The following is a 27188-nucleotide window of genomic DNA, read 5'->3' as shown; positions in this document are numbered from 1 at the left end:
AATGCGTTCAATTAAATTTATTAATCGGTAGAAAAACAACATGTATTCAATTTTAAGTTAACCCACAAATACCTCTTGGTCAAATTTATGAAAATCAGACTAGGTTTAGAAACACAATTTTTCTTAAAATTCCTTTCTCTATGCAATATGCAAAAGGCAACAATATTTAGCTACAAATATACAAACAATTTTATTATTGCACTAAGCAAGTACTTGAAGAAGTTACAGTGTAATGGAAAACATTAATTATTTTATAGGTTTCAACGCTATCATGTTGGCCCCTATTCAGAGACTGTGCAGCATACATGATTAGTGTAGCAGCAGTTCTTGCCATAATATTTGACAACCAAGTTTACTGGTAAGCTTGAATAATCATTATTCTTAATGTAAAACAGTTACAGAGAGGATTTTTATAAAATTCTGATGGTTTAGTAACATTTCTTTTTTTTTCAAAAATGTTATTTCAATCACTTCTCAATTATCCGCCACTTCCGTACATTTTCCCTGTAGGTCTCTGAGCTAACCCCCTCACAACCATTGCTAGTTGGGTTCTTCTCCCTTCTTTGCAATTCTTTAGTCAAGTCAGTCTTTTTTCTATCTAACCACTGGATCTTACCACCCTTCTTTCTCTCCACTGACTTTCTGTTGAGAAGATTTCCCAACTTTTGTTGTCCGTTAAAGCCCTAACAGGTGGCTTCTTCATCTATTGGGTGGTTTACCTTGCTTCCGTTAAAAGTGACCATGGTCACAAGATTGGAGAAGATGACAAAGGAAGTAAAAGAAGTTCCTTTAAATTCCTCCAACTTTCTCCCTGATGTTCATTTAGTAAGAGGAACTATAGCCTTCTTCCTCTAAAAATCAAAAACGTTTAGGTTTCAATATTAAAACCTGTTTGCTTTATAATCTCCCCATGCCTTGCTGTCCCAAGAAAATGAAAACGGGGGTGACTTAGTGAACAGATAGTAATCGTTTCAGCTAACGAGTAGGTGTTTATCACTACACTAGGAATCTTAACGGATAAAGAAATGTGAAACACAGCCATACGGATTGTACATTGCCCAATGCCAGAGATCACCAGAAAAATAGAAAACACTGTAAACGGCACCCCTCTGGAATACTACAATTTGGCAGTGCTGCATCAATACCTGCTATCAAAACACTTTAAACCTCGCAGGGAGCAAATTTTTTAAATGAATCATCCTGAAATCTAGCCTGTCTCCCAAGGAAAGACTGTTGGTTACAATGGGGATGCTTCTGGGACTTAGCAGTTGTCTGTAAGGGGACAATGACTGTGAGAGCATCCAAGCTAATGCTCCCCCCCATTAGGGAAATCAAGAACTCCGTGCTTTCAAGCTGTAGCAGAGACTCAATGGCTATAAAATAAAAGGTAAATGCAAGGTTCAAATGTGATGGTGTTAGCTAATGAAAATCCTTTAAACAGCAAACCAGAGTACAGGAAAACGGTTCTCAGTGCCTTAGGTATAATTTTATTTTTGAGAACATCCTTGCTTTCTTGTGAATGCAAGCCAAACTCATTTACATTAAAATCTTCGAAAAATCTCTGTATAGCAAACTGAAAGGCTCCAGCCAAAGTCTAATATATTCTGAATATTTTACACAAAATTCCTATACAATTGAAATGAACAGATACTATATGTTCTTATAATTATTATATTCTTCCAATGACCTGAGGTGGAGAATGCCCATCACTATTCATTAGTTTCACTTTTATTTTGAAAGTCTATAATTACTATTATGTTTAAAGAACTTTTTATGCCTGCCATTAGGAAGGATTCTACAAATTAAGACAATGAATTTATAATCTTTGTTTTTGAAATACAGAAAGGACAGTGTCAAGCTTTCAATACATTTTTATTAATGCTGTAACCAAAGGTGGACACATCTGCAAAACCAAAATATATGTAGAACATTTCTGTTCTATTGCTGCATTAGAAAATTAAGCAGATACTGCCCCAAAGCTACTAACTCTAAAATAACTTTCACATTTTTAATTGAAAAACACACAAATTTCTCTAATTTATAGGTATGAAGGAACTTCACTGCTTCTGATATACGGATTGTATGTTTTGGTGCTGTGTTTTGACATTAAAATTAACCAATATATTATAAAGAAATGCAGTCCTTGCTGCACCTGCCTTGCCAAAGCAATGGAAGAGAGAAGTGAACAACAGCCACTGATGGGATGGGAAGATGAGGATCAACCATTCATTCGTAGGCAATCAAGAACTGACAGTGGAGTATTTCATGAAGATTCTGGCTACTCCCAGCTTTCCATAAGTTTACATGGTCTTAGTCAGGTTTCTGAAGGTAATAACCACATCCTGGCCACTATTAAGTCTATTCACTAGCAAAACTTAATTTCATTTCAATTCATTAAGTACTATATACTATGTAAAAAACACTACGGGGATTAAGGGATGATCAAGAGGCAGACCTATCCCTAAAGAAGCTTCCAATACTACAGGGGGGAAAAAAAAAACCCAAATAGCTAAAATGTGAACATTTAAGTACTGTAAAGAGAAACAAATAATGCATAACTGTGGTTCCTAAACGGGACAGATGGTATAAAATTTGATGAAGATGGTTAGATAGGAAAGATTATCACGGAGAAGGGAGCATTAAAACTAAGCCTTGTAGAATAGTAAGATTTTAACTAACAACCTGATTTCTGAATAATAAGTAACAGCTATTGAAGTCTAGACTTCAATAGCTGTTACTTATTAGTCATAAGTAAATGATGCAGAGATAAGAGTAAAGAGTATTCCATGGACTGACAAGGAAATAACATGAGCAAAAGGCCTGCTCAAGTACTAACATAACTGGAGCACTGCATGTGCAGAATGGAAGCAGAAGAAAGGTGGATAGAAAGGAAGAGGATAGAGTCTTAAATGCTAAATTAAGAGTGTTTGCAGGTTTGTGAGCAGAGAAATTATCAGAACTGAAATATGGGATAAAAGACATGGAGGTCTTTAAGAGGCTACAAAACCAACTGATGTGTTTAACAGATGTCTAGACAAAGTGAAGGCAGGGGGGATACAAGAGAACAGATGTGAGACATTGCAAAGGGAGCATCACCAAGACCAGGCCACTGAAGGGCTACTTGGGAGCAGAGATAATTCTGAGGCTTTTGATCATGACTGATTAAGAAGATGAGAACACCACTTACAAAAACTAGGAATTAAGGAAGAAAAGCTGGTGTGGGAAAAAAGAAAGCAGGAAGGAAACAGTTGAATTTTAAACATGTCATTTGAAGCAGTAGCAAAACACTTAAGTAAATATATTTAGTAGGAAGTCGAATTCAGCTATGGCCAGAAATACAAATTTGGTGGTTATTTTTATTATAAAGTGGTTGTAAGAAACAGTTTCTAAATTTTATTTAGTAGACAGGGAACTTATTCTAATTTATTACCTTAAAAAGTTAAAGTATGACTTTTACCCTTCTTACAAAAATTATAGTTTCTAGTCTTTCAGGCGCAAGAGGTACACACGTCTAAGTTAAATTTTGTAACAAGAAACTCAAAAGAACCAGTCCAAACATTTTTTATCACACTAAAATTATATCTGTTACTTTCTGGCCCATTGGCTGAGGCTTGGCAAAAAATTTTTTATGAGTTATTTTACTAGCATTCGTTGTAATGTGACCTAATATGGGTATAGTATTTTATAAATGCCATACAAATTTTAAACAATTTTAAAGTGAATTCCCCTTTTTATCGAATATATTATTGTCTTCCACTAAGTATTAATTTAAAAAACATACTCAAGTCTTATAAGTTACATTGTAGATTCTATACTAGTGCCTATTTTCTTAAGGTTCTTTCTAAGAATTGTGGTCAATTCTGTGTTTGGTAAATTAATCAAAGAAAATAATGAAACAAGTCCCCTAAAGACACTTACAATGAGAATTAGAAATATTCAACTTAATAAAAAGATTATGCTATAATTATCTTATACTCCCTAAGTATACATTATGTGATACATAGGGCAGGCTGGAGGTACCATCAATACTGGGAAATGGAAACAACGGGGATAGCTAAGGTAAGACAGCCAGTTAATCCCATAAGCAAAAGTTACTAAAGACCATCCACACTGTAGAAAACCAAGAGATGTTGAACTGACACTTCATAAACATTATGTCTCTAACATACTTAGTGAATGATCCAAGACATTTTGATGGATTTAAGGCCCCAAATCAAGAAACGCTGAGTATCACATTTTACACCGTCAGCCCTGAAGTCTCAATTAGTTTCTTTGCCAGCAATATCAGTAATGAGGTATTCGAATGTTTTAAATAGCCTCTTAAAAACTGATACAGCTAATTTATTTCAATACAGCTCTCTAAATGAACATTTCTAACTTAATTGGCCACTTGAGAAAACTCAAAATCGTTTAATTTTTCCTTAACAGATCCACCAAGTGTTTTCAACATGCCTGAAGCAGACTTGAAAAGAATTTTTTGGGTACTATCCCTTCCCATTATTATACTACTTTTTCTAACCACACCAGATTGTAGAAGAAAGTTTTGGAAAAATTACTTTGTGATAACCTTTTTCATGTCAGCACTGTGGATATCTGCATTTACATATATCCTGGTTTGGATGGTCACAATAACTGGTATGTATCTTAAGCATAAGAGCACAATTTAAAAATAAAATAATCAGTTTTATATAAGAACAAAGCATATATTCACTAAGTGTAGTCTAGTTAAAGAGCAAAATTTTTTTCAGTAAAGACTAAAGATTAGTGCTATTTACAGAAAGATTAAATATTAATACACCAACAAGCTCATTCAGGTTTTGTGAGTTGTATATCACATGTCAACTATATTCTCACTGTTATATACAGCCCAGGGGTACAAGTCAAAGGAATGTACATGTTATAAATGAAATCAAATTCACAGAATGTCTTTCTATTATGCTAATAATTAAATCACATTGCATGGGTGCACAATATAGTCTTTATATTGAATTCCATTCCATAATAAAAAATATAGCAAGGTGCCAGTGTTTTGAGAAAACGATGGGTACTCACTGTTTAACTGGATTACATTTTATTTTGCTTTTTAATATGGGAATATAAACGTAGTATGAAATGAATAAAAAGGGTACAAAATAAAGTTTCATTTTAGGTTTCTACTACCTTCATGATTAAGATTTAACTATTACTGCTTGGTCATAAGTAGCTCTAGTCCCACAGAACTCCTAGTCCAGAAGGAAAAACTGAATATAAACAATGAACAAAAAAATCAGGAATTTCTCCCAGAAAGGTTAAGCTGAATGGACTTATATCATAGGTGAGCAAACCACCACCTGTGTGCCCAAATCACTGAGTCTCCTTTTGAGAGTTAAGTTTTACTGGACACAGTCATGCCCATCAATTTATATATTATCTATGGATGCTTTCACATTACACTGGCAGAGCTGAATAACTGCAACAGAGATCATATAGCCTGCAAAGCCTAAAATAATTACTATCTCACCCTTTCGAAAAAAATTTGCTGACCTCTGACTTTTCTCAAATTAATATATGACTTAGAATAGTATGCTATTCTATTTCTTTTTCTTTTACTTTTTTTTAAGAGTAAGATGAAAAAGTCCAATAGCTTGCATATTAAAACTCTAAATTTTCTCAGACAGATCACATTTGACATTAGGAAAGCAAGAAAAGAACAAAATGAAGTACTAGATCATAGAACAGTCCCCAAGATGATAAATATTAGCGTTATTTATGTACATATGAACTCTGGCAAACCAGTAACAAAATTAACAACCAATTACAATTCCAGTATCAATATATAAGCATGCAATAAATATGCTACTTGAAGTTCTTCTAATTAACATTTTAAGAAAAAAAAATTCTAAAGTAAGTTTTCAATTACAATATTAAGAGCAGTTACAATTACTTTTTTTTTTAAAACTTCCCTCTAGTTCTGTTTCCCAAAATGAATACATTTATGAAAAATGTTGAACTGACATCAGACTTAACACAAGTATTAAACTGGGACCATAAAGTTAGAAAGACTCAAGCCGAATCCTATTCTGTTTTCCTCAGATTTATGATTTCCCAAAGAAAACACTAAACTAAGGTCTGTCACTAAAGTAGGAATTTAAAAACGCATACCGTGTTAACACATGTACAGCTTAAAAACAGCCACAAATAATTTGCTTAAATCTGACCTCTTTAGCAAATGTTTTTAAAAGGGAAAAGAGAAAATGACCAATCTCGTTAGCATATTTTAAGCAACAGCCTTGACAACAGTGGACAGCCAAAACTTCTGTAAGCATACCAGGCAAGGAAATTACTCCTTGGTAGAATTTTGTGTATTAAATATCGATATCTGTCATTAAAAATCTGTGCTACCTGGGTTACCAATTCACCAATATTATTCAAATATTTTGGTAGCTAAAATCTAAGTAAATACATATTGGTTCTGAAATCTAAATATGCCTATTTTCTTTTTCAGGAAAGAAATATCTGAAATATCTGCAGAGAACAGTTAGCGAATCTATAAGATTTGTAACTTGTAATATCTATGTTTATTTCAGGGGAAACATTAGAAATTCCAGATACAGTAATGGGCCTTACTTTATTAGCAGCAGGAACAAGCATACCAGACACGATTGCAAGTGTGTTGGTTGCAAGAAAAGGTAAGAAGTAGGTCCCTCAAGCTGCAGTGCCCTTCTTAAAAGCCTGGCTGAAATACACTGAGCAAAGGTAACTTTAAAATATTTATTTCCTCAGTAACATACTTTGAAGAAAAAAAAAGGAGTGACTCAGAGGAAGGATTTACTATTTAATAGCAGATTAATTTCACTAAATCTAATCGCCCAAGTAATATTCATCTGAAATGTGCATTAAATCATAACCATGTTAGAATGAAAAGCAACAAGTAATCTACATACCTTATTGAAAAATGGTTTAATAAATAAAGATAATTATTATTAGATAAATAAATGTTAAGACTTTAAATACTAACCCCCCAAAATTTAAAAATACAAATTCATTAAGACTTTTCCTCTAATACAACAATTTTCCAAAACAAACAGAGAAAGTATCCAGTGTTTTTTCTTATGAAGCTTATTAATAAAATACAGTATTGGTGTGCATATTTTAACAACATGCTTTTTTTTTTTTACAGGCAAAGGAGATATGGCTATGTCTAACATCGTGGGATCCAATGTGTTCGATATGTTGTGCCTAGGAGTTCCATGGTTTATTAAAACTGCATTTATAAATGCATCTGCTCCTGTAGAAGTGAACAGTAGAGGACTAACTTACATAACCATCTTTCTCAACATTTCAATTATTTTTCTTCTCTTAGCAGTTCACCTTAATGGCTGGAAACTAGACAGAAAGTTGGGACTAGTCTGCCTATTATTATACTTGGGGCTTGCAACATTATCAGTTCTGTATGAACTTGGAATTATTGGAAATAATAAAATAAGGGGCTGTGGTGGTTAATGTTATGTGGAAAATGTGAATGATGGGGAAGGGCAGAGAAGGAAAACTCCATTTCTCCATTTAAGTCAAATAAAAAATATTCTGAACTTTAGAATCTAAAACTTACTTACAGTAATTCTTTATCACCAAGAAAAATTTAAAACCAACCAAAATCATATCCTAATTTGTCTGAGCCCTTTCTTTTCAAGGACAATTACATGTATTAAACAGAAGTTTTGAAAAAACCATCTATGTTTTACCTTACAATAAGTTGATAAAAGCTGGGGACACTTGAACAAACAAATCCCACTATGCAGAACTGAAAATAACAAGAAAATGGCTTATTTCATTAAAAATAGTATAACCATTCATTTAAACTGAATGACCAGACTTGCTGTCTTTAAAAATCCAAACTTGAGATTAACAAAAATCACAGTATATTAACACTATACTGTTAAAAGCTGGTGGGAGTTTTAAAAGTTCATCTTTACAACTTTTGTAAGCATACAGTATTACTTAAAAAAATGACTTTTACTAGGAGATTCAGCAAAACAGATGTAAGAATGTTCCAACCGTGGTTTCAAATTATGCATTACGATCCAAGCGAACATCAATTTCTCTGCCACTGATTTTTATGCCATTCATTATTCTGCAGGCTTTTTCAGCTGATTCTGGGGAGTCAAATCTGACCGTTCCACAGCCTTTTGACTTTCCATTCTCCATTTTTATTTCTGCAAACATTACATGACCTATAAAATAAAAATTATAGAATTACTAGTCTGTTTAAACAGGTTCCATTTCACTACACAGGTTTGAAATTTCTCGTAGCCAATGAAATGATAACTTGGCTAAAAACATCAATGATTTTAAAACAGCGCATCATATAAGCATTATTCTCATCATTTTATATTCTGAATATAATGCAATTCATATAAAGTAATGAATATATACAGGTTATAATATACAAAATTGAAATCAAAATAAATTTGCTTAGGTTTAATATTTTATTAAAATAAAAATTTTTAATGTTAAATCCTTACTTCTAAAGTGAATTTTATAGCAAGATAAGGTAAGCTAGCACAAAATGACACCAAGTCACCATGCCTAATAACAAATTTACAAATTCAAACAAAATTATTTTTAGAAAAACAATTGCTCTTTTATGCCCAGTCCCCTAATCTCTCTTCCCTCCCTTTTATCCTCCATTTCACTCTTTTATCCCTGAAAACAGTAGCAACTGCCCAGAAATTTAATTTTTACCAGGCCACAAAGAGCTCCGCTAATTCTGCTTTTCAACCACAGTGCCAAAGTCATTTATTCAATATGACAATTTGAACTCCACATGTAAGAGTGGCACCAAGTATATTACAGAAACAGGCATGGACGAGATACTGTAGATTTAAATCAATAAAAGTAGAAAACAGTGATGATAAGAGCACAAAGAAGAACCTCAGAGAAACTTCCAGGAGGAGGAAAACCAGACAATGGTTCTGTTTATAGTTAATATCATTACTGACTCTATACAGACTGGTATTTGAAATAAATGAATATCATTTATCAAAACACGTAGCCATAAAAATCCATCATCCAAACCAGAAACTTCAGAGAGTAAAAGAGAGAGTTAATAATAATTACACACAAATAACAGATGTAAACATTGAGACTATCCCCAGGCATCCAAGGATGTATGATAACCCAGTTCACACAGATCTAGATGTGAGGTGACTACTTGCCATGTTTCCCTCCCGTTGAATATTATAGTTGCCAGATCACTAATGGGCTAATTTTAGTCTGGCAATAAAATCAAACAGTCAGACATATTTAGTTCTATAAAGGGACAAAAAAAGGAAAAGGGGGGAAGGTAAAAGAAAAGGGCTTGGGCTTCCCTGGTGGCGCAGTGGTTAAGAACCCACCTGCTAATACAGGGGACACAGGTTCGAGCCCTGGTCTAGGAAGATCCCACAGTCCGCGGAGCAACTAAGCCCGTGCACCACAACTACTGAGCCTGCACTCTAGAGACCGCGAGCCACAACTACTAAGCCCACGTGCCACAACTACTGAAGCCCGCACGCCTAGAGCCTGTGCTCTGCAACAAGAGAAGCCACTGCAATGAGAAGCCTGCGCACTGCAACGAAGAGTAGCCCCCGCTCGCCGCAACTAGAGAAAGCCCACGCGCAAAGACCCAATGCAACCCAAAATAATAAATAAATTAATTAATTTAAAAAAGGGCTTATCAAAAAATTGCATAAGCCCTTTCCAGGCGATGGGATGAACTTTTAATCCCAATGCATGAGTAAGATTTTTTTTTCCTGTTTAAATTTTGATCTGAATGATTTCTACAACATCCTAGGCTACTTTTCTTCTTTCGTTTATTCATCCATCCCTGCCCTGCCCCATTACTGCGCTTTTTAAAAACCAACTGATAGGTAATCACTCACCCACTCAATACTAATTAAATGGTTCAAGTTAATAAATATCACACTGAACCAAAACCATGATCTGTAACCCAAGCCAGGCAGTCTTTAACTGTGTTCTAAAAGTTATAAAACAGACTAATTCCCAGAGAAATTATTATAATGGTTAAAGTAGATCCAAAAACTTTTTAACCTACAACAGGTAAAAAACCAAACACACCCCTGTGCACCATTAGTGGGAATGTAAACTGGTGTTGCCACTACAGAAAACTGTATGGCAATTCCTCAAGAAATTAAAAATAGAACTACCATAAGATCCAGCAATTCCCCTCCTGGGTACTTATCCGAAGAAAATAAAAACACTAATTAAAAAAAGATACATGCACCCCTATGTTCACTGCAGCGCTATTTACAACAGCCAAGATATGGAAGCCACCCAAGCATGCACTACTCAGCCATAAAAAAGAATGAAATCTTGCCATTTGCAACAACATGGATGAACCCAGAGGGTATTATATGCTAAGTAAATAAGTCACAGAAAGATAAATACTGTATAATTTCACTTATATGTGGACTCTAAAAACCAAAAGAAATGAACGTAACAAAACAGAAACAGTTATACAGAGAACAAACAGGTGGCTGTCTGAGTGGAGGGGGCTGGAGAGAAGGAAGAAATAGTAAAGGAAGATTAAGAGGTACAAACTTCCAATTGCAAAATAAATGAGTCACGGGTATGGAAAGTACAATGTGAAGAATATAGTCAGTAACTATGTAATATCTTTTTATGGTGATATATTGTAACTGGACTTATCGTGACGATCATTTGAAAAGTACGGAAATGTCGAATCACTATATTGTGTAACAGGAACTAACATAGGGTTGTAGGTCAATTATACTTCAAAAGCAAAGAAACAAACTCATAGAAAAAAAAAAGAGATCATTTTGTAGTTACCAGAGGTGGCAGGTGGAGTGGAGAGGGGAAACTGGAGGAAGGGAGTCAAAAGGTACAAACTTCGAGTTATAAGATAAATAAGTACTAGGGATGTAATGTACAACATGATAAGTGCTGAGTGTTACATATTAAAGTTGTTAAGAGAGTAAATCCTAAGAGCTCTCATCACAAGGAAAATCTTTTTTTCTATCTCTTTAATTTTGTATCTATGGGATGATGGACGTTCACTGAACTCTTGTGATAACCATTTTATATGTGTAAGTCAAATCATTATGCTGTACACCTTAAAATTATACAGTGCTATATGTCAATTCTATCTCAAGGAAACTGGAAGAAAAAAATTTAAAAAAAATACAGAAATCACATTTTCTAACAAACATCATAAAATGAAACTGGAGACTATATATATATTTTTTTAAAGCTTTAAAGACAAATGCAGAGCAATTTCCAGAGTCACAGTCCTCTTAGTATCTCAAATGCTGGGACCTGAAAAAAAAGGAAGTTTAATTAAAGAAGCATACCTTGGTAAATGGGAGCACTTTACAGTGATTTTGAAGAGGACTGTGGAGAAAAGCTCTTTTCAAGAGCTTTTAAGGTTAAATGTTCTTCATTATCCTAAATTTATCGGTTTTTCTTAACATAAGTATCCCACCATAGGTTTATTAGCAATACTAAGGTTCACTCAAGCAAGAAATCTTCAAAACTTCAAAGGAAAATATGTAATAATCTCTTGCAAAATCCGTTAATCTCCCAGGACAAGTTTCTCTTTTTTTCTCTTAAATTTCCTCTCTTTTTAGGAATCATGACTCAAACCCCCAAATTCCTGACCTCACAGTGATCTCAAGGCTTTTCTAGCTGACAAGGTCTATCAGCTAAGATACTTGAACCTTCTTACAGTTTGGACACTCAGGTTTATAGAGAAAGTAACTTATAGATACTTGTTTCACGGTTAGATTGCCCCAAAAAACCCCTAGGTATAGAACTAGAAAGTTCTGTTTTCTAACTTTCTTCTTAATCCCATAAAAACACCAACTGAGATATATGCTTTTCTAAAGATAAATAATTGAGGAGAAAAAAATTTAGTTTTAATTAATTAAAATCAGACTTCTCTGGTTTTGTACATGCTCCGAGGACTCTTAAATGACTGAAGTATCTACTGATCTTGTGTGATTCCAAGAAAACAAAATAGGGCTGCTATTTTAGCAACAGTATAAAAGAGTATGCAATGAGAAATCAGTATTACAGTAATCAAAAATACTGCTGTTACATATACTAACTACAAAAAATGACTCTCCTGCAATAAAAGAAACCTTTCTGCTTTATTTAACTCAGCCTATTAAGTAATCTTGTGGGGTATACTCTGGAAAATGATGATGTAAAAGCATATCTAAAAACTGACCAAATTAAAGCATAAATAAATAAATAAATGGTTTAATAAAACCTACTTCCAAAGTACAGCTGTAACATAACCACAGGACAAGAAAGCAAAATCAGATATTCTACAAGAAACTATAATTATGATATGGGGGACAAAAAACAAAGTTTGAGTGTTTCTTTACAAACAAAAGAAAGTGACTATCTATGAATATTCTTCATATATTGTTTTTACTCTTACTGCATTATTTTTACTGTTATTTTAATCTAGAGTCCACTAGCCATGCTTGAAGCACCATGTGTTTTAGTAAATAAAATCCACCACAAGTCTCCATTCTCCATGCAGGTAACAGGTAGCATACTGATGTAAAAAATGAAAATAATGGAAACCTGTGGAACAACGTTATATTTGGTATGGTTTATAGCAGGAATAATTAAGAATGGGCTTTCCTTGCTCTGCAGTTCTAAAACACACTAAGCCAGAGTATAGTTAAAGTGTACAGACAATATGGAAGTTTGAAAAACTACACCTATTTGACTTCATTAACACAACCTTCATTAACACAACATTAACTAATGCGGGGTCCAACTCTGAATGGGTTAGTTATTTATACTCAGTCTTCTTAAAAATGTGTATTGAGGAATTACATATAGCAAAATAAAAGAAGATCTACTTTACTATACTCACTTCCTTCTCATCTTGTTATATTTGGGGATATATGAATACATTTTTTCCTGAATTATACCTGCTAAGGAAATGTTGTATAGAGGGTTATTTAACTCATACTCCAACATTTTCTTGATCTTTGTAATTGCCCCACCAAGGACAATTAACCACTCTAGACATCTAATAATCAGAGGGCTTGCTGATGGGCCATTTACTAGCAGTTACTGTCTAGAGGAGAGCATGGAGTACCACTAGACTCCTACTAAGAAGTAATCAAGAGAATATACTTACTCACCTTGGGCTCAGGGGGTTAAAAAAATAGCAAAAAACTGACTTCTACTGTGAAAAGGGGCACTACTGGCTTGGAGCAGGTTAAAAAGAAACTTTCCATTCTAAGAAAGAAAAGCTAAGATTTGAAAATAAATAAAGTGATATGTGGCAGAAAAACAGATGGTTCAGTTCATACAAGCCAGATAATTTCCATAGTTGTCAATAGCTGGACACTTAATTCTATAAATTATTACTGTAACTTATCTTCCTTTCCATCAATGTAAGTTCAAGGTTAAAAACAGGAAGATGGTAGGAAATTATTTACTATGGTATTACCTTAATATAAATCTGAAAGTCAAAAGCTTTTACAATTAGAATTGAGAAAACAAAACCAAAAAGCATTACTCTCATGATATAATACAGACTGATCAAAAAGGGACATAAAAATAGAGCTAAAATAACAGAGTTAAGCACTTTATTTTATTGGCTAAAATGTTGTACAGATTTTTTAAATGTAGATTTGGGGACTAGTTTTTCCTTTTAAAAAATGTTTTTGAATTTTTGATGTCCTTCTGTCAAAACAATGCCAGCAACAAGCATAGAAGCCCACCAAAAGACCTCAAATTTGCTGCAAGCCTTGCTCATATCTAATCTTGAAAGGAAATCTGCCTACGTACAAGGAAACAGTCAACTCAGTTTTGGTCACATTTCCACTAATGTCATTTGTTTGCCCCACTTTGTTCTTTATCTTGTTTCATTTCTACTTTTTAAAATAAAGTCATATGTCATCTGGAGATTCTTCTTCACTGAAACTACAACAGCAGGGATTATCTATACTTGCTGCCACCGCTCCTCATTTGATGGATCTCACTAAGGCCGTAATATGCTCATTTCCCCTGTAGCCTATGGGATTCACGGGTAGATGCTGCTTACTCATCCTGGTAGATCTCCTTACTCCTACAAAGACTACCAACACCTCAAAACAACTTGATAATTCTGCTTTCTCTTAGTAGCAACTATTTACTAGTTGACTTGTTTACAACAACTTTTTTATCAATAAAAATTATCTTTCTCTTCTTTGAATAAAATGTAAATAAATATAAATTAAAAGATGATCAACAAAAAGGAGCCACTAGAACACTGTAGACAGATCCACACTGTATGTTCTTTGAGGGCAGGGGTAATATCTTACTTTCTTCCCTTTCTAATCCTAATGATGAGCAGACTACCAAAAATACAATATTTGTAGATTTACTTAATAAATAACCAAATAAATGAATGAAGATCTTTTCAGAATGCTTAACTCATTCATAACATTTAATAAACTCCTACTATACGTGCAGAGGCAACGAAATGTGCTAGAATAAATAGATGATGGTTCTTGCCCTCAAGAGCCTCCATCTGGGAGGGAAGAAAACGTGTGAACAGATTACCACAAGAAATGTTAGGTATAAAGTACTATGAGAACACATTAGAGAACAGTTTCCAGAAGGATCACTTTGATCCCCTGTGACAGTGGCTACAAAGGTTACTTTTGTGGGAGAACACTAAACTTATCCCCTTCATGATCTCCAGAAATTAAAGATATATTCCAAATACTCTTAACTTTCCATTAACTCTCAAAGGTTGAATATACCACTTTTACTTAGCTATTTTTCATCATTATATCCCACCGACATAGTTGTACTATTAATACTCTCTGGGTTACCATGCAATAGCAAAAAAAAACGAGCAGGAAATCTGTTACTTTGTTCTACTCACACTAAATCTCTCATCATTACAAAAAAAAGGCCCTCTTTTAAAATTAATAAACCACCTTTTAAAAGTAATAAACCGCCAGAATGTACCTGTCTAAGGCATTCTAGGCAGTGGGTTCTACGCTATCAGCTAAGTTTCCTTTATTGTATAGATGACAGAGTGCGCAGAACGGGTCTCATCTATTAACTCCATATCACTTGGATGTCAGCATTTCATTGGGTCATGTTGGCAAAGCACTGTACTACATTATAAACAAAGAAATACATATACCATTCATTAGTATTTCCCACATAAAAAACATCCTTTTAAATTCAAGCAATGATGATATAGTAACCATTTAAAAATCAGGTAATAAAATAAGCCCTTTCTTTATCCACAGGAGACAATGACAGACTGTACTCTAAATCTTGTTATTTAGTAGTAATTTGCACTGCTGTACGTCAGAGGATAGCAAAATAATTCATTTCTTTGAAGTGGAATTAAACCTGTCATACTACCCAGGAATAAGCATCTGGGCAGGTAAAGGTCTAAGCAGTATTTAAAAGTTTAAAATCAATTTTTCCTCCATAATCAATATCAATATATCTACAGTCATTGGCATACTTACCACACTGACTGAATTTCTCTTTTAGTTTCTGCCAAGTCAAGTCAAAAGGCAGCTAGAATGAAAAAAGGTATTAGTAACAGATATACAAGGAAAAAAATAATTTTAAGTGTATTTTACATTTAGTTGCTTACATTTCTGACAAATATCTGGTTGCCTTTGGAGCCTATTCTGTCTCTCATTCCGCTTCCCATAGGACCTGATAAAAATCCTCGATCCATATCGATGCTCCTTTCCAGTATAGCTCCTATACCTGGTCCCATTCTATCAAAGCTGGAACTCATCCGATCCAGTCCCATCCCCATTCCTCCAGTCACACTGTTCATGCCACCCATTCCACCACCTGGATTTTCAAGAAGGGAAGGGAGGATTTGGGAGTTTGGTGTTTTTGTTTTAAGAACAGAAGGAAAAGGAGAAGGAAGAGGAAGAAGGAGAGAAAGAGGAGGGAGAGAATCATTTTTGAGAAAGAAAGAGAGAAAAATTAATTCATTTATGTAATTAGACAATATATAAATAAAATTATTTTTATACACACAATATAACAATCTTCCAAGGAACAGATTTTAATTTTGTATATATTCAGTTAGTTGAATGTTAATGGCTAACTGAATCTGTTCATACTATTATACATATACATTTCTAAAAAATTATATCCTGATCATAAAACATAAGTTATATAAATTTTCTATCAATGACTTTATTCATTAATGTTATAGTAGTTTGTATCCTCACTTTTATCTTTTAATAATACCAAGCTTAGTAATTGTTAGAACGAAGACATATGGGGTAAATTCAAATAATTACAACTACAACATATCAACTGTTGCTCTCATACTGTCCTACATAATATTCTTTTCCTAGCTTACCTTTCACCTCAGTATCTTGTTTTGTATACAATTGCTCTTTTCATATCAATTCAATTTTCAATAACCACAGAAAAAGCTAACTTTTAGTCTCTATGTTATACAGAACTTGTGGAGATAACAACAAAAACTGGAATCACAGTCTTTTAGCCAGAGCTTAAAAATCTAGCTTGTAGCTCGTACCCACTTGATTCTTATACATTGAGTCCCCTTTAACTATTCCAATCCTACTCTTTCTCAATCGTATCCTTTTTTCTCGTACCTAATATCCCCACTCTAAAAATTAACATCACCCTCAAATTGGCTTTCTGTGAATAACATATATAAAATTAGGGGAACAGAAGTATAAACACTGAGGTGAAAAAGGAAGGTAAGGAAGTTATGATTAACAGGAAAATGGCCAAGGCCGAAAAGATGATGAAAAGAAGGAATAAAATGAGAAGCAAGGTACAATGGAAGTATCTTCAACTGACAAGATTTTTTTAACTCACTCTTAGAAGAGTTCAAGTAGACTTTGTTTCCTATTTGTGAGATTTCAATCAATTAAAGGAAGTCGGTAACTATGGAGAGCTCACATAGACATGGTTCAGTAAGCAACATGGGTCAAAACTAAGCCTTGTGTTAAGGGTTAATATAAGGCCTAAAATGTACTAGTGGAAACAGAGGGAAGAAATTTGGCATTCCCCAGTTTTGCAACAATAGTACTCTTGGTTCTATCAAAGAAAAGGTTTAAGAAGCAAGGAAATAAGCATTTCTTTTAACCTTGCCCTCAACCTCAGGAGGTCTCCAGAAGTGTTAGATCTGAGGCGATTCACCCGCGTTTACCAAAAGACACAATATTTTTTCACAAATGAAATAAGCTAGTCTCCAACAGCAGTTATAGAGAATAAGCAAAGAAACAGAGTTGGTGCTAAAGCTAATGTTGTTCGTGACATATGATCAGAAAAAGCCCCAGATTCTTTAGTTGGAATAAAGGTTCTTGAATTGGGTGACAGTTAACACATATTCTGGTGTTAGTTTAGAAATGTCAAAGAAGTAAAATTCAAAGTTAGTTAAGAAATTTCCAACAGCAATAAAACAGTAAAGCTCAATAAATATCAAAGTTTCTCTAAATTATGACAAGTCATATCAACATATAAGAACAAAGTATTACAATACTACAGTAACTACTCTTGCAAAGTTTTTTGCAAGTATTCAAATATTACTGTAAAATTCTAGTAAAATTTAAACCTACTTATTCCAGATCCTACTGGACCCATGTTAGAAGCTCCTATTCTTCCTGCAAACCCTCCAATCATTGCACTGCCTAAACAAGGATGGAAAGATAATATACTAATTAATTTAAATAATCATACTTTAAAATTCCCAAGGTATTATGCTCTCAGAAGATGTACAATAACTGAAAAGTATAAAGTCTTCTACAAATAGGGTTCAAATATGTAAGACACTGAAAAAGAGAGCTAGTACATTAAAACCTCTGAAGTATTTTTCTTCAAGTAATAAATTGCACAAAACATTATAAATTTCTAATTTTTCATACAAAAAAAGACAGCCAAACTTTGAAAAAATACAACCTGCAAAAAGAAAAGAAGTAAACAGCCAGCCCTACCAAGTCTACCAAAGGAATCTCCAAAGCCTCGATTTATTCCAATATCACCACGTCCAAAATCTCTCTCCATGCTACTAGTCATCGCACCACGGTATAGCTCTGAAAAGATTATGCAACAAATTAACCCTTTTTCAAGTATTATCAATAAACAGTAATCCATTTAGGAACTTATTGAAACTAAACTGTAATGACAGCAAAAGCCACAATACAAGAAGTCCATGATTTACCCAACCTACTTCACATGCCACAGATATCCCAGTTCCGCTCTGCCTGTCCCTACCCCTGGTGCCCATACATCCTCTGAAAACATCTACAGTATCCATTCCTAAGTAAAGGGGGGACATTTTTAATAATGGAGAAAATGAAATGTAGTATACACATCCCACTATATACATTTACCTACCTCCCATTCGACCAACTCCTCCAAATCCTCCCATGCTACTCATTGCTTCCAGACCACCAAACCCAATTCCTATGGAATAAAGGTTAAGTTTGAGATCTGTCAGTTATATAGCTGAAAGGTATATTTTGTAAATATTAAGTCTCATCAGTAAGCTCTTCATCCACCCTACCTTGTGCAACTGCTTCTTAACACATCACCTTCCATATCCCTTAAGTATGTACCAGGCTCAATTTCTGCTAGCAGCCTTTAGGATGTGAGCCAACAATAAACCATGACTTTTGTTTCCCTTGGAATTCTCAACATAGTTTCTAACTTACTAAACATGGTGATGGGTACATACAAGAAAACAAATGCTTATACATACCTCCTCCAATTCTATTCATTCCTCCAAAACCTGGACCATCCATTCCCATACCTCAAATAAAATACACAGTATGTACTTTCAGTAAATCTTATTTTAATGACTAAAGAATGACATAATGCAACACAGCAAAATAGATACCAATGGTCTAGTCACAGTGGAATACTAGAGAAGCAGCAGGGCACAGATGGGACGGTTTAAAGTGCTATGCCACAGCAGGTGTCTAATCACGAGTCTTCAAAAAGGCCTCTTTGAATATTTATTAGACAAGAAAACAAAATTCACTGGTCATACTCACATTCAGTTAGAGAATATCTAGGACTAGGTAATCGTTCATTTTTTTTTTCAGCTCAGACACACAAATATCACTACAGCAGATTGAGAGATCAGGTCAGAAAGTAAGGACTCCTTTAAACATGGCAGCTAAGGGAGCAGTAAAAAATGAAAGAATAAAAATAGTATGTGTTTAGGAGGGTAGAGGGCCTAAGAGTAAGGGAGAAGATTTCCATCTGTTTAGACCATAATGATTACCATAACTACCCTCACAATTTAAAATGTAACTATAGCATCTCAACAAAAATAGAAACCAGATAGCATTAATTAGTCCATCAATTAAAACAGCAATTCTCAAAATATGGTCTAAGGACCTTTGAGGGTTCAATAGGTCAAAACTCCTTCATTATCCAAATAACACTAAGATATTGACTGTTTTACTCTCATTTTCTCATGAGTATAAGGTGGAATTTTCCAGAAACTACATGATAGATGACACTGTAACAAACTGAATGCAAAAGCAGATACAAGAGCATGACTGTCTTGCATTAAGCCAAACATTAAAGAGATGTACAAAAAGGTGAAATAATATCACTCTTCTCACTAATTTTTGTATTGGAAAATACAATTTATTTTCTTAAAAATTACATTTAACACATAATGTGTTTATCATTGTTATCTTAAATAAATATGTAAATTTTTTTAAATTTCTAAGTTTTAATTTCAAATACAGTAAATATTGACAAATATAACCACATAAGCAAAAGCACTTTGGGGTCCTCAACAAATTTTAAGAGTATAAAAGGGTTCTGAAATCAAAAAGTTTAAAAATCAATCTTCAAACATAAACTGTAGGTTAGTCTACGTGAATAGCCAAACAGCTATCTGAAAAGCTACCCTCCCAACTAGATATTCAAATTTAAATTGCTTATATGGTAGTATTTCAGCCATTCCACAAATACTGTATATCCATGATACACAAGGCATAGACTATGTTGAATATTCTCCTTCTACCTTAAAGACAATTCAAAATCTAAAAGGCTAAAGGCTAGCTAAAAGTGCTAAAAGGCTAGCTGTAACGTGGCTGCCCTCAGAGGAACCCTCCTGACCTTCTGTTCAACCTCTTTTCACGTTCTCTGCTCTCAAAGGTTTCATTCCTTTTTCAGACTAAAGTAACATCTTAAATATTCAACTATAAACTACAGTCCTTTAAATATTATTACAAACTAGTAAATATAAGCTTTACAATGTAGCAAATGTATCATTTAAAAAGAAACAATAAAGTTAGAATACTCACCACTTGGACCTAAATTCCCCATTACACCACCTATGTTCAACTGGCTGGCACTAATAGGCTGTCCACCTGGACCAAGTCCCATTCCAATGCCTCCAAGACCACCTAAAACACAAATAAGAATATTACCAACTCTTATATGATCAACTAACTGGCACTGAAAAAATTTTTAAAGCTATATGCCTGTAGTAGTATTTCTAAAATTTCGCAAATTTGTAAATAAGAGCACCACAGTTCTTGTTTTCATTGGAATGCAGCACATTGAAGCCTCACTATAATATCATTTACTAATGAGAAGTGTTTTATGAAGCAGATCCATCTTATATCCCAGTTAAAGGCATACTGAAAAAGAGTAATGAAATACCAAGACGATTTTGAACCACCTTATAAATGACATACATATCTGAAAATAAGAATCTTGCTTGAATCTGTAGACCCTCTTAAAACCTAGGAATTACTTTTCAGATGGTTCAAATCAAACTAAAAAGTCAACAAACATGAAAACATTGAATAAAGCAAACATTATATTACCTAGTTTTATCACTGAAATATTTATATAAACAAATATATTTATTTATATTTATATGGTATTTTAATTTATTTATATACTATGGTATACAGTGTTTTCACATCTATTATCCACAGATGAGGTAATTTTTGAGACCGTTAAGTTACTTGTACAATGCCATTTAACTACGTGATTAAGCTAAGACTAGAATTCAAGTTTTTCTGTCTCTAAATCCAGTATTCTTTTTACTTTCTCTGTTAAACTAAGTTCACTGAAAAGAGACTGTAAGAAGACAATCTGATGACTTAAAGACAGTAGGAACTGTTTTATTCTACTAAATCTGAGTTTGACTTAAAAGTTCTTGCTAGTCAATGTAGCAATTAGTAAGTGGTAAGGGCTGAGAAAACCATATACTATATATATATTTTTAAAAAGAGTACAGAAGCATGTCGTGTTAAATTGGAGAAAGATCAATGTGACCTGGTAAAAGAAATATCTTTTTTAGCTCAGTCCCTAAAAATGGTTCAAAGCAATAGCACACTTCACTATCAACAATGCTCATGTCTACACCTAAAACTCTTATTTTCTTCTCTGATATCATTCTTCACTAAAAGGAACCAGGCCTCTTTGAAAGTAGGCCAATCTCATGTCTTTGAACAAGAAAAATCTTCATGGATCTGGGAAATCCCATTCTCACCAGAAAGTAATAGCAGAGGCATAGAAAATGAGAGGTCCCCTATTGCCAAGTTATAATAATTTGAGAAAAAGAAGTGGGGGGGTTGGGGAGAAAGGCAAAAAATAGGGAGGTTAATAATAATTAACTTAACTAAAACAACAAACTGATTCTGTTAAAGTCTATGAGTTCATATTACATCTCAATAGAAAAGAGTACATAAAACCATAAATCTTTAAAAGAACAGATATAAAAGTATGAATGTAATTTTTAAATCTAAATAAATTGAAAAGTACTAACAGTGGACAATAAATCGAAAGCCCCTACTTTATAAAACCAGGATATTAAAAGATGACACCCAGAGTGATAAGGAAGGGCAGGAAAGGACTGCCCTACAAAGGGAGAACAGGTAATATTCAAAGACATGTAAGCTGAGAATTTATTTTAAAAAACTGAATTCTCAATTGTGAAAGCCCAATAAACAGTAATCCACATCCACACTGTAGTAAAACTGCATGCCAAAGATAAAGATCTTAAAATCAGCTACATGAAGAGCACAGCTTATCTATAAAGAAAGGACAGTTCAACTGATAGCTGACTCGATAGCAAATATAGAAGCCAGTAGACTGGAATATTTTTAAAGTGTTGAGAGAAAATAAGTACCTTAAACTATATAACCAGTGAAACTATCTTTGAAGACATTTATAGACAAACCAAAATTAAGAGAATTTACTAACAACAGATACTCACTGAAAGAGCTTTTAAAATATATGCTTCAGGGGGAAAAAATAGTGCCAGGGTCTGTGAAAGCAGATGATAAGTAATAATAATGCCTAATTTGTGGGATTGGAAGCAAAGCAATATATAACTAAAACATTGAGCAATAATAGCATATAATTCGGTAGGAAAGTGATTAGAATTAGAGCATTCAAAGGTCATTCTACTATTGAGAATAACTATATTAACTTCAGACTTTATATAGGCATATTAAAATATCCAGGATAACCACCAAAAGAGAAAGATAGGAAAAAAATAAATATAAACATTTGTAAAACACAGAAAAATAAAACACATAATAAGATAATGGGAATTAATCCAAATAAATCTACAAATGTGAATAAACAAAACAAAGCTGTTGTATCTCCATTACTATTAGACAAATGACTTAAAGGTAGTTACTAAGTATGAAATCACTCTATAATGATAAAATCTTGATTCACTAAGAAAATATATCAGTTTTAAACCTGCATGCACCTACTGAATTAGTTTCAAAATAGTTCAAGTAAAAACAAGAAAAAATATGCAAATTCACCATTATAGCAGGGGATTTTACCATAAACTTATCTCAGTAATTGATAGCACAAGCAGACAAAATTACTAGCAGAGATATAATTTAAATGATCAACAAACTTGATTTAATGGACATATACAGAACAGTATACTGCACACCTGAAGTATTTATTAAAATGTATCACATATTAGGCCACAATGCAAAGTCCAAATTAATTGATTGATTCCAAGGAATCACAGAGACCATCTTCTATGACCACACTGTTAAGTTAGAAGTTAGTAAGAAAAAAGTATACATTTGGAAATTCAAAAATATATGACTTAGGAAGAAATCATAATGGCAATTTAATAAAAATTAAATCACAATAAAGACACTCTATAGCAAAACTTGTATATAGTGGCCAAATTTATAGTCATAACTACTTGTATTAAAAAAAAGGCTGCAAATTAGTGAAGTACACATTCAACTTAAGGAGTTAGGACAAAAATAAGAGACTAAACCCATAGAAATAGAGAAGGAAATAAAACTAAGAGAATAAATTAAAATATAAAAAATGGAATTCACTTCTTTGAAAGCACTAATAAAACTGACAAATCTCTAAGAAAACTGACTAAGGGGGCTTCCCTGGTGGCACAGTGGTTAAGAATCCGCCTGCCAATGTAGGGGACACGCCCTCGAGCCCTGGTCCAGGAAGATCCCACGTGCTGCGGAGCAACGAAGTCCATGCACCACAACTACTGGGCCTGTGCTCTAGAGCCCGCGAGCCACAACTACTGAGCCCACGCACCACGACTACTGAAGTCTGCGCGCCTATAGCCTGTGCTCTGCAACAAGAGAAGACACGGCAATGAGAAGCCCACGCACCGCAATGAAGAGTAGCCCCCCCGCTCACCGCAACTAGAGAAAGCCCATGCGCAGCAGTGAAGACCCAACGCAGCAAAAAAAAAATAAATTTAAAAAAAAAAGAAAAAAAGAGAAATTGCAAACCACTGGAATTTAAAAAAGAACTATGGATGTGGCAAAAATTTAGAGACTATTTTATGCCAATAAATCTGAAGATGAGGAAAAACGGTAAAATTCTCAGAAAAGTAGAAATTACAATTGAGTCAAGAAGCAATAGGAAATATGAACAATAAATAGTTAAAAATCTTCCCACAAACAATAAAACAAGGCCAGACAGTTTTACAAATAATTTCTAGCAAACATTGAGAACGTATTATTCTAAGAGAAAAAGAACAAAACACTCCTCAACTTAGTATTGTTTCTAATAACAGAAAATTAGAATAACCTAAAAAATATATATGTAAAATGTGGTATTAGCAGTTAAAATAAAGGAACTAGAGCTACAATCTATCAAACATAAATGAATCTCAGAAACAATGTTAAACCAAAACCAGCAAGTTGCAGAATAATAGGCACAATATAATTTCACTCACACCAAATTTTAAATCCAGCAAAACAATTTCATATAATGTTTATGGATGTATAAATGTGTGATCAAATTATTAAAACCTAAATGATAAACACTGTATTCATAAGTTGTTTCCTCTAGGTAAGGTATCTAGTGGGAGGTGGTAGGGGAGAAGAATCTTTATCTGTAAAATTTTATTTTAAAGAAAAATCACCTAAAACAAATATGGTCTACACAGCTACACGAGTGATTTTATATTTGTATATTTTAAATATTTTATGGAAAAAAAACTTTAATAATAACCAGAGAAAATACAACAAAAAGTAAGAACACGAGGTAGTATTTACTGAGTGCTTACATTATGCCAGAACTGTTCTAAGTGCTTTACATATACTATATATTAATTCATGTAATGCTCATGCCAACCCCATGAAGTAGGTACTATCAAGCATCCTCATTTTGAACATGGGGTATTGAGACACAGATGTTAAGTACATCATATTGCTGTTTTATAATCCTCTGGAAAACAATTTGATAATACTGATCAATAAGCATACCTGAAAACCTGTAAATCTACATCAAGATATCTATCTTAAGGAAATAACCAAAAACATACCAAAGATTTGTATACAAAAAGAAAGAAAAAGAAAAAACTCTATTGGTGATTAAAGGGAAAATGTTAAAATACCTACAATATACATAACAGTGAAATAGTTACGGAGCATCCATATGATAGATTATCAACAGCCAATAAATTTTGGAAAGAATTTTTAACATAGAATAATGTTTTTGTTAAACAAAAAAATAGAAAATTATTTATATGGTAGTTCTCAACTGTGTAAAAAAATACACCTAGAAGGAAAGACCGGAAGGAAATGCACAAAAATGTTATAATGGAGGTTACTTATGGGTGGTAAAATCACAACGGTTTTTTTTCCCCCTCACATATGAGCTTAACAAATTTTTTAGTATATATTGCTTTTATAATCAGGAAAAACTACAAAAAGAAAGAAAAGTGTCTGTCACATAGAATCAATTATGTCAAACTAGCTCCATAACTCCAAACACCAAACTGTGGGCAACTTGGGAAGCAGGCACAAAAATAAAGTTTTGCTTAGCATATCATGAAATTGAAAAAGAATAGTCTGTATTACTTCTAATAATAGCTTTTACTTACGTGGTAATTGTGGTGTTTTACTATCATGTGAACGGAAGTCTTCATGAGGGACAGACTTGTCATCCTAATTGCAAAAAAGTTTATTATATGGTTAATATATAATTAAAAAGATCTGTAACATAGAAGAGAGCAGATAAAACATTTGAAGAGGTTGGAGAGTTGAAGTGATATACAGGAACTCACCATTTTCACATGCATAGGTCTATCAAACAAAAACTGCCCATTGAACATAGCTGTTGGTTCAGTCAAGGAAAGCCAGTTAGGCAACTATGAAATTATACTTGAACACAAACACATTTTTAATAATCATATTTAGCATCAGACTATCTCTAATATTTTAAAAAACACCCTTAGTATTTTACTTATTTGTATTAGTCTCTTCCGCATACTCAAAAATCTTCAGTTCTTTGCTTTATAGTTTTATTTTATAAATATCTTTAATTCAACCACTGCAAAAAGAAAATTAACAAGGCTTCATTTAAAGCAACTGTATTAACGTACAATGAATTACATTACTGTCAACAGCATGTACACAATTAGTTGTGGTAGGAAGAGAAAGTAGAAAAAAGTTCATACCAGGCCTATACAATATGGCTAATTCAAGTTTTAAGAGTGACTTTAGTACTTGGACATAGTAAAGGTTTTATGTGCTGGAGACCAAATTCTAATACATATTTCTAAGCCAGGCAACCTTAAATTCCATAATCCCCACAAAACGGTATCAAACTTCTTCAACCTTATTAAATAATGCTAAAGTGTAAATCAGGATACAAATTGCTTGAACTGCTTCAATTGCTTGTTCAAAAGTGACTGTGCCCATTCCTCTGCTCTTGCCATCTTTGTCTTCTTTAATATCTGCCCGCTTTACAGTTCCAGCTATGCTGAACACTTCCTTTAGCTTCTTCCAACCAACTTTGAAGTCAAGCTTAATATAAAATTATATAAAGTTACACACCTATTAACTCCTCTCCCCACTTATAAATAATACAAGTCTTTTCTAAACTCTCAAAAAGATAAAGAACTATAATTCTTGTTAAACAGTATATCAATAGTATTCACGTAGAAACATCTTAAATTATTAAAGATCGGTTAAGCTACATCTACATTGTTCCTTACCCTTATTTTTTTTAATTCCCAAAACAGTCTCTCAGAGCTGCTCAATCCTGTTTTGTACATTTGAAACTTTCATATCTATTTTTACTGACAGAAATTCAGATTTTGGAAAGTATGGTTGATATCACTGACTTCCAAAAGCTTAGAACAAATGACAAACCAACTACAACATGTACATTCACAAATATCAAGTATCAAAGCTAAAGAAAGAAATCCATTTACCAATATGAACAAAAATCACACATAATGTAAGTACATAATTTCAAGAACTGCTTAAGTGTTTATAAATTCCACAGTTCCGTTTTAAAAAATCCTAAATACTTGTATTTACACTCTGACCTTATATTTATGGACTTAAATTGGGTTTGAGTTTACAATAATTACTGTTTTGCTTAGTCAAAAACAAGCAAAATGTTCTATAAACCTATGACCCATTCATCTAATTAAATAATCTCATGATTAGAACTAAATATCTGAATGGCAAATTTTTAGAGTAAAGCTTAAACTTACATTAGCAACAAAAATTGTGGAACCAAGTCTACCAGCCTGCAAATTACTGATAACCTCAGGAGGAATGTTTGGATTATTGAGAATGGAAGGTGGTAAATTCATCAATCCCGATCCCATGTCGGGTACATGTCCTCCTGGAAATGATCCTCCTGTTCGTTGCAGTGCCCTACGAGCATTTTCTCCATCAGGATCCTATAACACA

The 27188-nt window shown here is 33.4% G+C and overlaps 2 protein-coding genes across 3 annotated transcripts in view; one reads left to right on the top strand and one right to left on the bottom strand.

Annotated features, from left to right (window-relative positions):
* SLC24A5 (solute carrier family 24 member 5) overlaps positions 1-7632 on the top strand; it is a 33408-nt gene extending 25776 nt beyond the window's left edge. Inside the window, exons 8-12 of the mRNA XM_060293463.1 lie at positions 258-358; positions 2045-2328; positions 4429-4635; positions 6567-6668; positions 7160-7632. Of these exons, the coding sequence (XP_060149446.1) occupies positions 258-358; positions 2045-2328; positions 4429-4635; positions 6567-6668; positions 7160-7482 (1017 nt within the window). The 3' untranslated portion in view covers positions 7483-7632. The remainder of the gene's footprint in view (positions 1-257; positions 359-2044; positions 2329-4428; positions 4636-6566; positions 6669-7159) is intronic.
* The window catches only part of MYEF2 (myelin expression factor 2), a 39293-nt gene continuing 12231 nt past the window's right edge, over positions 127-27188 (bottom strand). The window contains exons 6-17 of one of the 2 annotated variants that reach the window (XM_030842816.2): positions 26987-27178; positions 26135-26288; positions 25547-25596; positions 25364-25427; positions 20307-20408; positions 18740-18790; positions 18376-18444; positions 17973-18071; positions 17598-17669; positions 15635-15843; positions 15504-15555; positions 127-8210 (exon numbers count right to left, since the gene is read on the bottom strand). In XM_030842816.2, the coding sequence (XP_030698676.1) occupies positions 8047-8210; positions 15504-15555; positions 15635-15843; positions 17598-17669; positions 17973-18071; positions 18376-18444; positions 18740-18790; positions 20307-20408; positions 25364-25427; positions 25547-25596; positions 26135-26288; positions 26987-27178 (1278 nt within the window). In that variant the 3' untranslated portion in view covers positions 127-8046. The remainder of the gene's footprint in view (positions 8211-15503; positions 15556-15634; positions 15844-17597; positions 17670-17972; positions 18072-18375; positions 18445-18739; positions 18791-20306; positions 20409-25363; positions 25428-25546; positions 25597-26134; positions 26289-26986; positions 27179-27188) is intronic. The other variant, XM_030842819.2, reaches the window with a different exon arrangement.

The sequence above is a fragment of the Globicephala melas genome, chromosome 2 (assembly GCF_963455315.2).
Source record: "Globicephala melas chromosome 2, mGloMel1.2, whole genome shotgun sequence".
Taxonomy (NCBI): Eukaryota; Metazoa; Chordata; class Mammalia; order Artiodactyla; family Delphinidae; genus Globicephala; species Globicephala melas.
The sequence above is the reverse complement of the archived record's forward strand: the minus strand, read 5'-3'. Positions and strand labels throughout refer to the sequence as shown.